The 19770-nt window shown below is 43.7% G+C and overlaps 2 protein-coding genes across 2 annotated transcripts; both read left to right on the top strand.

The window, feature by feature from the left end:
• Positions 1-7131: 7131 nt before the first annotated feature.
• On the top strand, positions 7132-7563 carry LOC123022445 (ribonuclease-like). The gene has a single exon (XM_044428143.1). It carries the CDS (start codon positions 7132-7134, stop codon positions 7561-7563), a length of 432 nt encoding a protein of 143 aa, XP_044284078.1.
• Positions 7564-19286: 11723 nt separating this feature from the next.
• On the top strand, positions 19287-19721 carry LOC123022444 (ribonuclease-like). The gene has a single exon (XM_044428142.1). The coding sequence runs from the start codon at positions 19287-19289 to the stop codon at positions 19719-19721; it is 435 nt and encodes a 144-aa protein (XP_044284077.1).
• The last annotated feature ends 49 nt before the right edge of the window (positions 19722-19770 follow it).

The raw sequence follows: 19770 nt of genomic DNA, 5'->3' as shown, positions 1-19770 counted from the left end.
ATCAGGAAATTATCAAGAGCCATTGAAGGCCTGAACAATAGATAACACAGGGAACACTTAGGATTTACAGAAATCGAACAGATTTAAAATGTGTTTTTTGCAGAGATACAGAATTCCTTAAGACAAAGCATGAGCTGAATACATATTTTTACATTACAAAGGAAGCACACCTTCCCATTGTTTCAACTCAACTCTCTTTTGACTCAGAGCTTGTCTGATTTTGTGAGCAAAATGCTTGTCTACTTCTACTTCATTATTGACTCATTGTGGGTTTATTCTCTTTTGTTCAGAGTCAGAGTAAGAAGTGTCAGCACAAGTGGGGTGTAGTAGCCAGAACTTTGGGCCTGGACTCATGAGATCCAGGTTCCACCCCTCCTTTGGCCATCAAGCTCACTGGATTTCTTTGGGCAGCTCATGGGATCTTTGCCTAAACTCCCCTGCAGGGTTGTCTGAGGATAAATAAAAGAGGAAGAAGATGAGGAGGTGATTATGCAAGCTCCCTTGGGGTCTTTGCAGGACTAAAGCATGCTAACATTCCAACAATCAATCAAGGTTTTTAAAAAGGGAGAAAATTAAAAGTAAGCATGCAAGTGACAAAGAGCGATCTTCAGGATGGGCAATTGTTCTTTGTGTTTCCTTTCTCAAACTCTATTTGTTTAAACATCAAGCCATTCCATTCTATGGTGTGTTTACATTTCTCAAGTAAGTGCAGGTGTCCCTTAGCACTTCTGTTTCAGCCAGGGCCAAAGGTGCAGCCAGGATTCTCGGGTGAGCATCACCCACCCAGAAGAACATAGGAAAAACCATGTGGGATCACACTCAAGGTCTGTCTAGTTCATGCACATGGTGGAACTCCATGAACATGGTGGCAAACCAGCTGCCCACAGGATGGGCACAAGACCTGCTCCCATCCAGCTCCACAGCAACTGTTACATGCTGGCCTGCCATCTCTGGTGAAGAAGGAAGCACATGGACAACAAGGCTAGTAGCCACTGGCAATCTCAGTGCACACCCAGTTTTTCTGGGCCTGCCTTTCCAGTTTGAAAGACCAATTGAAGATGGATTCCAGTAAATTTCAGATTTATCTCTGATTTTATCTTCCCCTTTTATTGATAAAAAGGTGATTTTTGACTGGCCTCTCTTAAAAAAGCACTCTGCCTGAGGCTGCAGTTAAAGTCAACGTGGAAACCTCAGCTATTGCAGAATGCAGCTGAAGACCTTCTACTCCATGGCTAGGCGGCAGAGTTGTGTATTCGGATTGTACTATTTGGGACTGCTTTTCATTAGGCAATACATATATGTTCCAGATGTTTTGCTTCTGTATCTGAGATTAAGGTTCTCCCCAAAAATATCTGCTCTTACCTGTTCACACAGTCCTACATTCACTTCCCCAGAACAGGTATGTTTCTATTCTCAGTCTAGCCCTCATCAATCCCCATTTTACTCGGATACAGACCAATATTACCATAATGAAATCAGGGGCACAAAATTGAACTTAAACCAAGAGGAAGAAAGGAGCAAGGCAGACAGGAAAAATACTAAAATCCCTCTCACTAAGTCTTCCTCTACACAGCCCTTGCTTCTTTAGGAAAAAAAAAAAAGCCGTTTCAAAGCTGCTTTTTATGCATCATTTGCTTGCACCCAATAGCCATGATAGCTCACCCCTTTTCGGTCAAGGTTCTACTTATAATCCTATATTAAATTATTTTTAGAACAATCCAGTTTAGACTACAGTTTGGACTATGGCATGAGAGTCCATGTAATTGCATGCATTGGTTACTAGACAGCGGTGCATTTCAGGTGTTTCCTGTTTCTTTCTTGCTTGGAAGGGTGTAAGATGAATTCATTACATTGTACTGGATTCCTTGAACTCTACTGAGAATGCCACCTTGCAAGTTTTCAGCATGAATCATATGGCACAAAAGACAACCCAATATTTCAGATAAATCATCTACACATTGCTCCGTTATGACATATCAAAAGATGCTGCAAAATGTTACTTTTGTTCTTTTAATGCACAGATTTCTTTCCAGTGCTGGAATTAATTCTGGATAAACTGCTCAGGCTTGAAAAGTCCTAAAGGTCTTCTAACACCCAGCACATGATGTCTCTTTAAACAATCTCTCTATATGGAAAACTGCGGGTGGAGAGAATATAAATAATGGCACACCATTGCTTCATTGGAATGAATGGATTTTATTTCGGTGTGTTTATATTGTTCAATGTATTTATATAGTTTTATATCTTTGTTTTTATATGCTTTTATTGTTTGGAACCTGTCAGGGAGCCATGTGGCTGATGGGGTGGGCTAGAAATCTAATGATAAATAAATAAATACATTAAATGGTATGCAATTTCTTCCACCAATTTATTTGAGCACAGTAAGTATATCTAGATGAAATGAAATGAAATGAAATGAAATGTAGGCTATTCAATGAGGAGAAGGGCTTTGATCTTTGGTTATAACGTTGAAGCGGGATGCTTCACAAAATGTAAAGTACAGCAGTGTGGGAGCCAAGAAATGGCAGCAAATCAAAGGTACATAACACACGTTGCATTGCTATGTGTTCAAGTGCAATTTTCAGTTTAGGAGCAAGAGGAAATGGCAGAATTCTTAAAGCATTAAATGATTGGATGAGTGCAATTAACAAACAGCTAAATTTAGCCTTCTTCATAGTGCACAGGATTGCTACCTGTGCAGCTTTTTCCATTCTTCATTGCTCCCCAGAGCTGCTCCCCTAGGCTTTCTTACTCCCCTGCTGTTTTCCATTCTGCACGCTCCCTGAAACTGCTTCTGTAGGGCAATAAACAAATTACAGTGAGTTAATAAGTTACAGCAGTTAAGTTACAAGCAATTAATTAGCTAATATGTTACAGCAAGTTAATATACAACAGAGCAACTGGGCCTGTTTAGTCTGGAAAAGACTGTGGAGGGGACATGGCAGTGTTCACCAAATATCTGATGTGCTATTCAGTGGAAGAGGTCAAGAATTTGTTCTCTGCTGCTCTGGAGGGCAGGGCTGGACTTAATGGGCATATGCGGGGGATATATGATAAGGGCATTCAGCAGTAGAACTAATGGCCTAGGGTCCACTCTCACTGGGGGTCTTCGTGAACAGACTGGGCAAGTGCATGTTGAGAGTGCTTCAGGCTTAGATCTCCTGCTTTGAGCAGAGGATTGGACTGGGCAACCAAGAAGGGTCCCTCCAACCCTTTGATCCTGCATCCATAAGGAGAAGATTCTGTGGGAATCAAAAACTGGCAGATGGGTATCCCATACAGGCAGGCCTATTCCTGTCTAGGACTGAGCGCCAGGCAGAGGACAACCATGCATGGCAGTGATTGGCTAGCACTATGTGATGTCACCAAGAAACCACTCCACCTGCTCCACCTCCAGATAGGTTTGCGACTCTAGAAAGTTTCCTTTGGGAAATCAAAAAGGCTGGGATTGAATGGATTCATATAAGCAAATTTCCTTGAAGATTGTGGGGGGCTGTGGGGGGTGTTGGATTAAAGTGGACAGCATATCTGAAGCATGGGGTGCAGAGGGTAAAGGTGATGACTGAGCCTGAGTCACAAAGCCAGGAAAAAGTTGGGCTCACTCTGTGAGTGGCAGGCTCCTCTTGTGAAAAACACAATGCAAGGTTGCCTTTCCACACAACTGCCCTGGCAGAGGTACCTGCCCTGGCAGAAAGCTTGCAAGACTTGATTTCTGACTGGGGTCAACTACTCACTCTTCCTGTGTGTTATACCCTGGAAACTGCTTCCAAATGTGCAAGTCTGGCAGCAGACTCAAATATGCAGAATTAAAGGTCTGAGGCATGGTTCCTTCCTAGCCATACAACTGCGGAGCTGTGGATGGAGGAGAGGAAGAGAGGTGAACTTTAAATTAATTTAAGGCACTCTCTGTTGGAGAGTGAGTTGAAATTCAACACTGCTAATGTTACTTATGAACATCCTGGTGCTGTAAGACAAAAGAAAGGGGCATTTTTATACAGTAAAGAGCTTGTCCAAATGTAATTTGTTACATGATGGGGAGAGCAATGCTATGGGCACTAGACATCATCTGTAGGTTCCCATAGATTTGTTCAGATTCCCAGATCTGAGGCTGGAGACAGAGCTCTGAGTTTGGATTTAGGCATTTGCACCTCCCACATGTAGCACATCTGTCCTGTAGGACAAGAGGACAGACACCAACTATCCTGATGGAACCCTGGCCTTTTCCCCTTCCCCTCTGAAGTGTCTCAGCCAGAAGGCTAGAAATAGGTCTAGCTAAAATGACAAGTAGGAGGTGTGGAGAGGCAGAGTTTGGCCACTCTGTGGCCTCTGCTCTCACTCTGCTGTGGGTGCTTGTAAGCAAGGCTTATCAACATCAAGTGCCCAGTTGATAAGACATGCCCTTAAAGCACAATCCTGTGTACATTTCTCTGGAAGGAAGTCCCCCTGCGAAATCAGTTCAATATATATTTTCACGTGAACTTATCTACTAGAGCACTGTCAAAACATCCTGGAAACGAAAACTCAATTATCCTTTGAAATATGCATCTCTAGATCAAACAGCGTGTAAAGACTTGTGCTTATGAAGAAAAAGTATATTAAAATGAATTATATTAGGAAAATTCCTTGTATCCCCTAAAATATATATGTTGAAAGAAATCTGAACTAAAATGCAGATGAATTTTCATTCAGACGTAAAACAGTTTCTCTGAAAGTCTAAGACAAGCTGCAGCTGAATCTGGAGAAATGCAAAAGGGAAACCAACCTCTTTGCCATCCCTGCTCCAATCTAAATGTGAAGAGGACTGCAGTCTCAAGAAGCCCATTTCATGTAATCATCCTCTGTGCTGTGGAAAGATGGTAGCGCAGTGTCAAGATCAGCTCGGACAAGCTCCTTTTAAAAGGATGCCATGTGCCCAGTGCTAAAAATGGTTCCCTACCTTAGACCTTCCTCTAGACTGTTCTGCAGGAGCAATATGGTAAAGCAATGACCTAGGGAAGTCTTGGGCTCTCCCACACCAGTGGCATTCTGGCAGCAGCTGGACAGCCATCTGAGAGGGCTGGTTTACCTGGGACTCCCTCACTGAGCAAGGGGTGGACTTAATGTCCTTATAGGCCCCTTCCAACTCTACTATTCTATGGTTCTATGACCATCCCAGGCTAGGAGTATCAAAGGTCAGATTCAGGACAAGGCTGTTCCTTGTGTCCAATGCAACATCCCCCTTGTTCTTCTGCCAGCTGGTGAGCATCTGACTAGGAACACACCCCTGTATTTGCTTTCCCTTTGTTTACTCTCACTTATCAATGACTAAGGTATTCCAGAGTCTAAAGGGAGGAGCATTTTGTGAGGATTCTGGTACTGCCCCAGAAACCAGGAAGAAGGCAAACCTGACAACTGTATGGGCCAGTTTCATGAGATTTAGATTTCAGTGACAAAGAACAGACAGTCAGCTGCACATTCAGAAGTTTCCCAGTCAGAGGAACAGTTAGGTGGGTTGACTTGCTCTCTTGTCTTAATCCAAAAGTGCAGTAATACTGTTCAGATTGATTTTTTAAGAGTAATTATTTCTCCTCCCCTCCCCAGGTCCTCTGAACTTGGCTGGTAATAAGCAAATGTAACTTCAGAAAGTTGCTACTGATGTTTTGTTTTGTTTCTTTTCTTCCTCCCAATATGATCAATTCCAGATGTTCTTTTGCCTGGCTTAGAAGTACAAAACAAGAGCCATGTTGGCCTGGTTTTTAGCATCATCCGTTCTGGCTTTGTGACCAGCCAAGGACTTGGCAAACCTTTACAGCATAGTTTATTATTACAATGTTATATAGTTTGCAAAAGTGCAAAGGAAGAGATACTTTTAAAACAATATTCAAAAGCTGCATTGGATTCCCTTTGGAAATAAGCATTAGAGTTTCTAGACCCTGCAATTTGTCTCTTTGCTTTGCTTGGCTTTGCTTTCATTCCTTTGCTGTAGAGCTTCCTATTTTCCTGGGAAGTACAGATTGCAAAATAATTTGGCAATTTTCAGAAGCCGATCTCCCCCTATTCCACAGTCTCAACAAAACAGGAGAAGAAAACGCAGCACGCGGAGAGAACCATTTTGTTCTGCAAGACACGTGGGATCTGTTGAAGGTGAAGAGATTGGGACATTGGGATTCAGGTGAGTTTCTGAAGTGAATGGGTGGGCAATATACTGTTTGCATGAAGGAGAAAGGCAAGGGAGTATTACAGAGTTGGAAGGGACTTTGAGGGCACCCCCTATTCAATACAGGATCTACAGTGGATCCACAAGGCAAGATGCAGGTATGAAATCCAGCCAGCCAGCCTCTTCTTAATACCTCCAGCAATAAAGAACCCAGCATCCCCCAAGGCAGTCTAACTGCTTTTATCATAATGAAGCTTTCCCTATATATTAGCTAAAATCTATTTCCCTACCATTTCCACCCATTCCATGGAGCAAACAGAACAAGATCCCAAGCTCTATGTAATGTTCTCCCCACCTCTTGGGTCTGCCATGCCTTCCTTCCGCCAAAGGGCATGCAGTTCCTTTAAACTGAATTGCCCTTTCATTTCCTTCTCCAAAGTTGTGTTTTCAATGGTCTTCCACCACCAACTCTTTCCTTCTCAGCTGTTAGAATGTGCAGGTTTGATTGATGACATCACAGCAGTTCAACCAATGCCTGCAGAGGGTGATTGATGGTGGCAGTGGCAGCTTGTGGCCAATCTGCAACACTTTCTAGCTTTCATCTGGATAACACAAGTCCACACATGCAACATCCTGCCTGCAAAGGGCTGCATGGCAGTTTTAGAAAGATTAGAATAGTAGTAGAGTTGGAACATAGAAACAGAGCAAGTCAGAAGGGACCTCCTGGGTCATCTAGTCTGACCCCCCAGCTCCAGCCAGCTCCATGCCTACCATGTGCATGTCCTTGAACACCCTCACCAATGGGGCTTCAACCACCACTCGTGGTTGAACCTTTCACTCTGCTTCCACCTGTGGGCACCCATCCAGCAGCAGCCCTGTGCCTTTCCTGCTTAGCAAAGGAGACTCAACATGCTGACTCAAAGTTGAGCTATGCAGGCAGGATTGGTTTGAACATCTCTTTTCTACGTCCAGCTGTAGCTGACACCAACGCTCAAATGGCGGCCTGCTCGCAGTTCCTATTCCTGCTGGTTCTGCTGTCACCTTTGCCAGCTATCACTCAGAGGGAAACCCGGCATGAGAAATTCCTCCGGCAGCACAATGACTTCCCAAAGACTGACAGCCACCTGGATGTCCGGCATTACTGCAACCTGATGATGCAGAGGAGAGGAATGACCAACATCAACTGCAAGCCCTCAAACACCTTCATCCACGGGTCACACGAGTCTTTGGATGCCATCTGCCGTGAGGGGGGCACCCACCACAGTGAGAATTACTACGACAGCAATGCCATCTTTGAGATCACCGCTTGCCGCATCATGGGAAATGTCCAGAAACAACCCTGTAACTACCGGGGCAGGGTTAGTTTCCAGCGCATTCGGGTGGCGTGTCAGAATGGGGAGCCAGTGCACTTCAAATCACCTCTGTAGGAGTGCAAGGAGCACTTGTACATCAGCATTTGCTGGGGATCCCATGCGTCTAGCCATTTTACAGTCTGGCTGAAATCAAGATCCCATTTCCCCTTTAGTGTGTTTATGTCTTTCAGCTACAACTTGCTTTTGCCTCATTGACTCCTATTATCATCTGGTGGCCATCAAACAGCATAATGATTCCTTCCTATCAGTCTTTAAACACCCTAAGATCTGACCTTCCACCTCATCCCTTTCACAAAATTTATCCTCTGTTTATACTTCAGGTGGTGTAAAAGCCATTCTTGCTCCTAGGGAACTCAGTTCAGAAAAAAAGCACAGGGATCTCTTAGAGAAAACTCAGCATTTGTTGGAGATGTGAAGGCCTACAGGTGGGGGTGATGGGAAAAATCATTTTTTTCCCCCTGGAAAACCCTCAACTTTTCCACATTTTCCATTTTTTTTCCTCAGGCCTGCACATCTCTACTCACAACCAACTACAGTCCCCACCCTCTTTTCTGGGGTTTGTGTAAAAGCATGAAAATGCATGAAATGCACATTTAAAATAGCCTTAAAATGCATTTTTAAACATGATTACAAGCTTGGGAATGTGAAAGCTTTTACTTTTTTTTTAATGCCCTATTTAGGGTTTGAAAATTTGAGAATGGGGCTAGTTCTGACAATTTAGAAACTGAAAAAAAGTGGCCTCCATTTTTTTTTTTTAACCCTAGGTTGCCCTTTAAATGGTGGAAGGTGATCTAACAGGAATGGGATATTCCAGGCAAAATATACATTGTATATTCATAGATAAGTGGAGAGAAACAAAATTCCTTAAGAGTTTTATTTATCTCTGTTCTTGTTCTAATAGGCTCTGCCAAGCTGGAGTGTTGCATAATTGAGTTAATTCCCAGGGCTTTATATTTCTGCTGCCAAATCTTTGCATGAATATCTAATATAACACTGGAGATGTTGTTATTCCTAGTAGGGATAGAAAATGTCAGCATGGAACATGTTTTTCTCAGGCTGATGATAGGAGCCTGTGCTTGAATTGTCTTCTCTTACACCTTCATGCAATAAAATATTTGCACATGCATAGCAGTTGCTTTGTGGTTGTTGTTGTTAGGATGTGCAACAAAAGATTGCGGCATGACATGTTCCCTGTTCAGTGTTCTAGTGAGTCACCATGCTCTTTTCCCCTCCCCAAAACGAAATGGTCAGGATTCTGGATCTACTGAGTAAACTTGAGCATGTCATGCTGCTCTTGGTTTTTGTGGGGGAGAGGATGTTACCTCCACCTTAGGATTTCTTGCATCCTAAAATTGTCTGGTGAGGGGTGTGCTTTGTTTCAGGCTCTTCTGCAAACCTTGGAGTTCTCCCAGTCTCAGAAATACCTCCACCTTGTTATGTGCCGTCCAGTTGTCTCTGACTTACGGGAACCCTAAATGAAAGTCCTCCAGAAGGTCCTATGCATGGTAGCCCTGCTTAGCTGTTCTAAATTTTGAGGTTGTGGCTTCCCTTATGGAGTCTGTCCATCTCATATCTGGCCATCTTCTTTTCCTTTTGCAGCATTATTTCCTTCTCCAGGGACTCTTACCTTCCCATGATACCCCCCAAGAATGCAGCTTCACTTTGGCTTGAGTTGATCCACTTGTTAGCCTTTTGGTTGGTGCAGGATTTTCACAAAGCTGTCCTCCAGCACCATGTTTTGCACACATCCATTTTCTTCCTGGAAGCTTTCTTCATTGTCCAGCTTAGGAGTGCTCCTCGACCCTGAGCTGTCTCTAGAAGCTCAGGTGACAGCGGTGGCGAGGAGCGCCTTCCTTCAGCTTCGGATGATACATCAGCTGCTTCCCTTCCTAGAGCATGACTGCCTGGCAACAGTGACACACACGTTGGTAACTTCCCGATTAGATTTCTGTAACACGCTCTACGTGGGGCTACCCTTGAAGATGGTCCGGATACTTCAATTGGTGCAGAATAGAGCTGCCAGGTTGCTGACAGGGTCTGGGCATTGTTCTCATATAACCCCAGTTCTCCGTCAGCTCCACTGGCTCCCAATTGAAGTCCGGGCCCAATTCAAGGTGTTGGTTATGACCTATAAAGCCCTAAACAGCTTGGGACCTGGTTATCTAAAGGAACGCTTGCACCCATATATGCCCTCCCGCCCCTTGAGGTCAGCAGTAGATGCTCTCCTCCGGGAACTCTCTGTGAATGAGATTAGGAGGGTGAGCACCCGGAGGAGGACCTTCTCTGCGGTGGCGCCCCATCTATGGAATGTGCTCCCCAGAGAGGTCTGCCTGGCGCCGTCGTTATTTGTTTTTCGGCGCCAGGTTAAGACCTTTTTATTTAAAACTTATTTTAACTGTTAATTATTAACTAGGGTTTTTTTTAATTAGCCAAGAATGCACTGGGGGGTGTTATTTATTGTATAATTTAGTACTTATTTACTTTATTACTTCTGTATTTATTTATGTGTTGTGAGCCGCCTCGAGGCTTTGTTGCGATGGGGCGGCATAGAAATGTTATGAATGAATGAATAAATAAATAAATAAATATGCACATACACATCAATCAAGAATACCATAGGGTAGATGATCTTGGCCTTGGTCTGCAGTGAAACATCCTTACATTTGATAATCTTTCCTAGTTCCTTCATTATTGCCCTTCCCAGTCTCAGTCTTCTTCAAATTTTGTGGCTGCAGTCTCCCTTCAAATGGATGACTGAGGAAAGGTGCACACAATCTGGACAGATGAGTCCTCACTGCCCTGTTATGCCAGGGAGGGTTCAGGAGAAGAAATGTGAAGGGTGGGTAATAGTCCATGTCTGAGCACACTCTTTGTCTCCAGAAGGTCCCAGGTTCAATCCCTGATCATACCAGTTCTGGAATGTCTGAGGATAGCAGGGTGGGTTAACATTGAAAATACCACCATCAGTGACTAGAGATCAATTGCCCATAAAAGCAGACAATGATGAACTGATGGTGAAACAGGCAGCTTCTAGGAGCCACAGAACATGTTGGGCAAACCATGTGGCATTCAGCAGAGGGTTAGCTTTTTCAGTACCCTAATGTGAAGTTTGGAGCAGAGTTCTGTCTACCAGGTAGGGAGATTTCAACCTCTCTGTGACAACTTTTCTGAAATTCCTCTCCCTCTGTGTGCACACGCGCGCACACACACACACACACACACAGAGGGATTTGAGGGGGAAAGCGGTGGTGGGGTTAGTTTTTCCCTCCCCATGTGTGTTTATCTTAATTCAGTCAGAGTAAAAATAAAAACACTGACCCTTAGCTATGAACCACATGATGAGCCTAATGTATAATTTGATCCTGGCCTTCTATTAATTACAAAAAATATGAATCATGGTAAGTTGGCCGGCATGTCTTTTCTCAATGCCTTTCATAAAATGGTTTTGAGCATTTTCTCTGCATTGCTTTCTCAGTATCAAAGGTTGTTTAAATGCCTTTTAAATTCTGGGGGAATAAAACACACACACACACACACACACACACACACACACACACAGAGTCAACACTCTTGCGGATGTTCACATTTCTCTGAAACAGCTTGTGAGCGTTAACTGCTATGTTTTCAAAATTCACACACTTTTCCCCGAAAAAGAGGCCTCTGTTTGGCCACAGGAACTGGATGGGTGTTTAGAAAAAGGCCCATGTCTAAACTCTGAACCTTTCCAAAAGCAAATTGGAAAAGTTTCATTCTGGTGTTTTAAACTGGGTTGTTTGCAGGTCTCGTGCTGCAGGATCCTCAATTTTGGGGCAAGAGGGCAGATACAACCTTTTAAGAGCATCTTATGGGCAATTCCACAGCATGGCTTCTACAAGGGGTTGCCCAATCATGCAATGATGGTCTTGGTGGGCATGGCCGAAGAGAACACACCTAGAAAGCAAGTTGGTGAAGTTAAAAGAAAAGTAACTTGCTCACAAAACTAAGTAGGTTTTGAATTTCAACGCGCAAAAACCTTATTTTGAAGCACTGTTTTTCTTCTTCAGCATTCTTTTCAGAGAAGGCAGCATGTGAGAGCCAATGACAAATGCAGTCCTGCTGCTCTGTTATTCCATATTCATAGACTTGGAGGGTGATGTGTATCCAATGCTTCAGACAAGGTACAGTGGTAGCAATTTCTGCCAGTCTGTACTCTGGTTTTTAGCTAGATGTCCATTTTCAGCCAGGAGGAGGGAGGGCAGAAGGTTGGGATTCCAATGGAAATCAATGGAAGATCTTGGCTGCAAGATCCAGCTGGTGATGGACCAAGTTGCCTCCCATCAGGCCTCCCACAGGTCAGGGGGCATCAGTGGGTGCAGCCACTTCCATTCCATTCATCATCATCTTGTCCCTGTAAGTAACCTGCCTTTCCCTGTGCCAAGCGAGGCACAAAGTCCTCTTGGTTCTGGAGGAGTCTCCATGGGGCACTACACAAAGCTGCCTGGACAGTGCAGGGAAGAGCAGCCGCTTACCTGCCTTCTCCTTTGTTGTCTTCTACCTGAGAGTGGAGGTGACAGCAAGCCATCCTCCTTGGGAGGTGTGGGGAAAGATTCATTCAGGAAGAACCAAGGATGCTTCACAGAGCAGCTATGGAACCTCCATGGCCTCCCTACTTTACAGGACTTCTTAAGATGGATTCCCAAATCAGGACATGGAGCAAGGTTGCTACTATTAGTATCATTATTACAATAATAGTTGCATTATTACTTTCAGTTCTTACTGCTGAAGTTCTCTGAGTAGTTTGCAGTAATTCAAAACACAGGCACAATAATGAAAATGGTTGTTGTCACATGCCATCAAGTCATCTCCACTTGTGGTGACCCTATGAAAGAAAGTTCTCCAAAATGTCCCATCCATAACAGTCCTGCTCAGCTCCTCTAAATTCAAGACTGTGGCTCCCTTGATGGATGTAATCCAACTCTTATTTGGTCTCCCTTTTCTTCTTCTGCCTTTGACTTTCCCTAGCAGGATTGTCTTCTCCAGAGAGCCTTGCCTTCTCATGATGTAATATGATATAAATTATACTAAAGAATGATACTAATCAATACTAAAAATTCTTGGAATTCTTTAGTCTAGAAATTCTTCTAGACTAAATAGACTAGGGCTTTTAGTCTATCTACACAGCCATAGGATTGTGCTCTGTATGAGTTGCTACAGACTGAGTTTCTTATAAGCAGGTAAAACATCTCATACCTAAAAGGATGGCTGTTGTTCATCTGACCTTTGGAACCTGTAGAGATCCGAACATGCACAGTCATTCATGCTTGATGTGAAAGCCATAGAAACTTCTGTTGGCTATAGAGGAATCATTGAACTCCATTTCTGGGAAGCCCTGGCTGTCTATGAGGCAACTTCTCCCAATTAAGAAGGCAGCCTTCAGCCTGTTTTGGCAGGGTAGAACTTGAAGTAGTACAAAAGGTATCTTTGAGCCTTATCTAGGGCTTTCCCCAGCCATCACCTTTTGGAAAGAAATGGGAGATTGGGACACACAGAAAGGTAGACAAAGAGTGGCGTCCAGGGGCAGATGAACAATAAAGAGCTAATGAACTAGAGAGGACAGTTTAGACTGGAAGACTCCTGCTTGGTGCTGCTTTATCTGTGACCAAATACTGACCTCCTTAATGGAAAATGACCCAAGGGACATTGTGTTCCCATCTTGGACAAGACCTGGGATCACTACAGAGAATGTCAAGAATGTCTCCAAACAAACCCAGCATTTATACTTTCAGAGCTCAAGTCCTCCATGAAACTGGACCATCCATTGTGTTTCATGGTGTTGCAAGTTGCCACAACAATAATCACAGAGTTAAATCAGAGAGGAGAGAATGAGTTGGTAGAAGCACCAAAGAGCTGCTCCAGTGTCTTAGCTTAAGGAAGCATCATCAGGTCCATCCTGGGGTTTTGGCCATGGGTTCTTTCACCATCCCCATCCCAGTTCCCCATTCCAGATATCCTGTTCTGAAAGATGAGGAAGGATAGCAGAATTCACCCACTCCAAAATAACACTCTTGTCTGGTCACATCTTGGAGATATGTCTCTACTCCATGCAAAGCTTTTTTTTTTAATTCTTCTGAAGCACTGAAAAGAGGAACCCAAGCAAAAGGGACTATCAAGGGTGCCAACATTCACTGCCTGATGTCTTTACCTTGCCTTATGACATGGGTTCAATGTTTTTGTTTTGTCTGATTGGAAAATCACCTGAGATATTTTGGTTCCACCCACCAAAATAGGACATTCTCTTCTAACAGTGCAAATGCATGCTGCGTGGATCTTTTCTGGTATACTGGATTGTAAGGAACATGTAATGTTTGAGGTATTGCGTAAAAGAAGGATCAAGAGAGGGCTTGTAAACCAGGGATGGAGAACTTTTTTGCTGAGTTCCAGTGTAGCTGAGGAATAATTTATAGTGTGTCATAATGAGTTGGGTAGTTCCAACAATTCAAGCAGGACATTCTCAGGAGATAAATCCAGAAGCTAGGATACAGAGAAGTGTGTTTACAGGTTAACAGAAAGAACCCAGGAGGCCAAAGGAGTCTGACCTTAACACATTTGCTTTCCTTAATCCGGACCCTCCTCTTCATTTGTTCATGCCTTGCTGGCCAGTTCTGTCTAGTTCTAAGCAATCAGTGCTAATCTTCTGTTGGAGCCCGGCTACACTGTGTATAAATTGTCCTGGAAAATGAAGGAAAATGTGGAAGGCTCTCAACTCCACTTGCAACTGAATTCGCATGTGAAGAGTCACCTGGGTGAGTTGGACACTTTTCTGGGAACTGTCAAGAGTGTAGAAACAGGAAAGGCATGCTGGGAATGTCAATAGCAGAATCTGGTCTCACTGTTACCTTTACTTTTTAACACTGTCAGGAAATTTGGTAGCCTACAAAGAGGATCAGGGGTTTTTTTTTACTTGTAACTGGTTGTTTAAAATTGTTTAGGCTACATATGTGTCTTTCTTTGTGCTGAATGTTATAGGTTTGTATGTTAATTGCTTTTATAACCGGTTTTTAAGGTTTAATCTTTGCAAGCCACACAGAGAGCTTCAGAGGTGATGTGGTATAGACATGGAATAAAAGAAATGGAATGAGCAAACAGCATCCTGACCCACATTGCGTTATGGGTAAAGAGGACACATGTAGGATCATGCAAAGATGGCTGCCATCAGTTGGAGCTTAGCCATCACAGTGCTTTGTGTATTTTTCATTAGTGCAATCATGAGGCTGCCTTGACTACACTAGGGATGTCAAACCTTGGTCTGTGGACCAAATTTAAATACTCTCACTTAATAGAGTAAAGATTAGGATTTCCTAATATACCCCAGAGTTTAGTTGACAACCATGGGAACAATCCACCAAAATTACTGTTGCAACATCCCTGAGATTGGGCTGACACAGCAAAGAGGAGGGTTAGAAAACACAAACACAGACACACATTTTCCACATGTTCAGTGGTGTTTTATTTCCCAGATGTTTTTTATGTTCCCAGGCTGCAGGTTTATTTATTTGGTTAATTTAATTTCTATACCTCCCAGTAGCTGAAGTTATGCATTTATGACACATAAAATACAATATAAATACAGACAATGGAGCTGGTCTTTGACCACAATAAAGTCTGTCTGTCTGTCTAATATAAACACAGGCAGCCATAAAAACATCATAAAGTTATCATGCAGACTTTAGAACCAAATGTAAAACACATGTTAAAAAAGCTACAGTAATTGAATTTGTATAAGGCTCATTCAAGCAGCTAACAAAGCCCCAGAATAACAGTTAACTAAGTAAATGCTAAATGGTAGAAATTGACAATCAGAGATCATGATAAGCTAAACATAAGGGCCGTTGCATGAAGGGTTATCACATAGTGTGAACCCAGCTGAGGCAACGAGCCATGGTGAATAACCCCCCAGTTCACAGCTCAGCAACAAACCAGGTGTTCTCTCCATTGTTGTGGTTAACAAGCCATGGCTGGTTAGCACACCTGGATTCAAACACAATAACCCATGTTTCCTCAACCCATTGTTCAGAGGCAACCTATACTCAACCCCTGAGTGTGGACTACTGCATTGTTTGAACCTGGCCTGTGAAATCCATGTTTGAGGCTAAGCACTCTCCAGAGTTTGCTCAAGTTCCAGACATAGCAAGGTAGCAAGGTAGCGGCAAGAGTGTGGCGATTGCATGATGAGAGAGAGAGAGAGAGAGAATTCCTGAAAATTAAGGTTCAGGAAATCCAGATGCAATAGAAAACCAGTTCTCTCTACCCTTCAAAATGGTGCAGAAGAGGAAATTTCAGTCTACTTGTTTTTCCTCCCCTTTGCTGCTGGCAAAAGGCACCTGATGAGATTTCCTCTTTCCACTCCAGGGCATGGGAGCCTCAATGCCTCTCTCCACTGTAACAACCCACCTGATAAAGGCAAGGATATTCCTCCCAACTATGGATGCAGGGATTTCATGCAATCCATTCCAGGTGTATTTACTGGATTGTCAAAATCCTTTTGGTCCCCATCTGCTGATTGGTAGATTAGTTCCCCCCACCACTTCAGAAAGGCACATGAGAAGTCCACTACAATTTATGGAATTTGCACTGGCATCTACCATTTTGCATATTATTTGCATCTCAATCTAAAATCAATAAGCAGGGCACACACACACAAAGCTTGCTTTAGAGCAGAGCCTGAAGAGATGACAATGTTTGCACACTTAAAAAAAATTATCCCATGTGTCAGTGCATTTCCCAACAATTTTCTCATTTTTGGATGACAAACTTCACAAAAGATTCCAGAAAATTTAAAACCACTCCATAAGTCGGTGGAACATCTGCAACTTGTTGAAAGCAAGTCTGCTGTGGAATCTACAGGTCAGATTCTCAGAAACTTGAAGTCCGTTTGAAGAAAGTGTCTTTCTAGTTTCAGGACTGCCCAATTCTTGTCCTCTGCTGCCATCTAATGTCAACTGAAACTCACACTTTCTCAATTCCATCAAGGCGCTTTGGACAAAAAACAGGGACGAGGGAAGAAAAAGAATAGCCTCCAATTTGAAGCAGATATACAAGCAATTAAATCTATGGTAACATGGGTTTACATGGGTAATTTGCAAACTTTCATCTGAAGCCCAAGGATCTCCAATAAAATCATTTTCTGATGCCACCCACAGGTATCCCTTTCTTCCCAGGTTTCCATGGTGGGATTACTACAGAAAGGGCCTCTTTCACAGTGCCACTGAAATTGTGGTGGTCCCACACTCTGAATCATGAGGCCTGTACTAGCTTTTGTGTGGAAGCAAATGTTAGCTTTCAAGCTTTTTGCAGATGATGTGCTTTCTCCCGTTCTTTTGCTGTTTTGTTGCTTGGCAGTGCCTTTTTAAAACACACACCCTGGAGGGAGGCTGTGTCCTGGGCCTTGAATTCTTCCACATTTTTATTAAGGACTTGGAGAAGGAGGTGGGGAAAAAGCTGATCAGATTTGCAGGTGACACAAAATTGGATGGAACACCTAATAGTTGAGGGAATAGAAACCACACTCAAGGTGATCTTGGTGAGTCAGAAACTGGACAGAATGCAATGGTACACAATTTAACATAGACAAAGACAAACTTCAAAGGAAAAAGAAAGCAAAATGCAGATGTATGATGGAAGATACTTGACATGGCAATAGTTTATTTAATTACTTAAAGCTTTTATTTTATTTTATTTTATTTTATTTTTATTATTTAATTATTTAAAGCTTTTATACACTGTCCCATTACTAGCATCCCGGGATGGTTTACAACAAGCTCAGATAAAAATAGCACAGCATCCAGCAATTCACAATAAAATCACAATTAAACCTAATTAAACATTAAAATAATGGGAGAATAATAAGGTTTTATTCACATTGAAGTTGTGGACACCACAGTCTAAGAAGAGTTCTGAGAAGGCAAACAAATATGATCTAGAAACTCACACCTAAGTTTGTGAGGAAAGACCAAAGGAACTGGATCCATATAGCCTCAAGAAGAGAAGACTGAATTGGGACACTGTAGCACATCAAAGGCTGCCCCATAAAGAGGGCTGCAAGCACTTCTCTCTCAGCAAGTCCTGTGGAATAGCAGCTGTAGTCACAGGAAGGCGTATTTCAGATAACCACCAGAGGAAACATTACACTGTCACAGCAGTCAGACAATCACCCCAGCTACCTAGGGATGCGATGGATTCTCCATCACTGGAGATATTCTAGCAAAGCCTAGAGCAGTGATGGCAAACTTTTTAGAGACCGCGTGTCCAAAGTGCAATCCAAAACCCACTTATTTATCACAACGCTACAATAAAACCTGAAAACTGAGGTTTTTGTTTAGAAAAAACAACTCACAGTCAGTCCATCCATGGCAGCGCACTGACTGGTCATGCAAAAGTGCAGACGAGTCACAGCTAAGGAATCGCGGCTCATGACATCATCTCCTGGTGCCACTACTCCTTTCCAAGCATGCGCATGGTCCCTATGTACACTGTTATCCGATGCTCACCTGTTGGGGCAATGGAGGGGTGAATTGCCCACATGCCGACAGAGAGGGCTCTGCATGCCCGCTGTGGAATGCGTGCCTTGGGTTGGCCACCACTGGCCTAACCTTACCCTGGTGCACTCCTCTAACACTAATAGGGGAGTAATATACCATTGAATAGGGCGATTTTGAAAAAGCCTTCCTTGAGTAGCTTTTTCTGCACTTCTCAACATTTCTGCCCATTCTAAAGACATTCCAACCATCAATATCATGCCAGGACACCTTGTTTTTCTAACTCTAACCCTACCCTGGTGCACACCCCTAACCCAAATATAGGGCTAAAGTTCCATTGAAAAGAGGGCAATTTTGAAAAAGCCTTCTTTTAGTAGCTTTTTCTGCACAGCTCATCATTTCTGCCCATTCTAAACACATTCCAACCATCAAAATCATGCCAGGACGCCTCGTTTTTCTAACCCTAACCCTACCCTGGTGCACACCCCTAACCCTAATACAGGTCTATAGTTCCATTGAAAAGAGGGTGATTTTGAAAAAGCCTTCCTTGTGTAGCTTTTTCTGCACAGTTCAACATTTCTGCCTATTCTAAACACATTCCAACCATCAATATTATACAAGGGCACCTTGTTTTTTAACCCCAACCCAGTGATGGTGAACCTTTTAGAGACCAAGTGCCCAAACTGCAACCCAAAACCCACTTATTTATCGCAAAGTGCCAACACTGCAATAAAACCTGAAAACAGCCGGTCCAAGCAAATATCTCTCTCTCTCTCTCTCTCTCTCTCTCTCTCTCTCTCTCTCTCTCCTTGGCAGTGCACTGACTGGCCATGCCAAAGCTCAGACAAGTCGCGGCTAATGTGTCACTCCTTGTGACATCATCACCTGGCACCGCTACTCTTTTCTGAGCATGCCCATTGTCCCTATGCACGTTCTTATCTGATGCTTGTCTGCTGGGGCGATTAGGCTCGCGTTCCAACAGAGAGGGCTCTGTGTGCCCATTGTGGCATGCGTGCCATAGGTTCACCACCACTGGCCTGGTGGGATACTTCAAACTGGACTCCTGATTTAAGCAGGAGTTGGGCCCTAGGGCTGCCCCAGCATTCCTGGTTCTGTCTGACAAAGCTCAGGTAGGTTAGGGTTTGGTCAAGCCATGTGTTCTTGAAAGCTAAGAAAGCACAATTTCGGCAAAGCACAAGCTGTGCCCATTGGCTCTAACACTCTAATTCCATGCTATGCTTCCAGACTCATCTGTGTTCCACAATGGGGATCTCCCTCACAGGAAGTGTAGCAGCACTGCTGCTCCTCGTGGGGTCCTGCATGATTGTCTCTTCCCAGAATCCTCGGCATGAGAAGTTCCTGAGGCAGCACAACGACTTCCCGCGAACCAAAGTGTTGGGGCAGGATTACTGTGAGGCCATGATGGCACGCAGGGGAATGTCCAGACCATGCAAAGGCACCAACAGTTTCGTCCACGCACCGAGGAACCAGCTGAAGGACATCTGCACCTGGGCCGGCAGTCACTACCGCCGGGCCCTACGGCTCAGCCGGGCACAATTATCCGTCACGACCTGCAAGCTGCAGGGGGCTCTGCGGGGCCAGTGCCACTATTGGGCCCACACAGGGCAAAGGCACATCCTTATTGGCTGTGACCCATCCGGATGGCCCATTCATTTTGAAGAGAGCAACTTCATGTAGCACAGCCTTACACTTTCTGCTTGCAATTGCAGCAAAGAAATAATTGTAG

Source organism: Varanus komodoensis, unplaced genomic scaffold (assembly GCF_004798865.1).
Source record: "Varanus komodoensis strain SLA01 unplaced genomic scaffold, ASM479886v1 scaffold190, whole genome shotgun sequence".
NCBI lineage: Eukaryota > Metazoa > Chordata > Lepidosauria > Squamata > Varanidae > Varanus > Varanus komodoensis.
The sequence above is the reverse complement of the archived record's forward strand: the minus strand, read 5'-3'. Positions and strand labels throughout refer to the sequence as shown.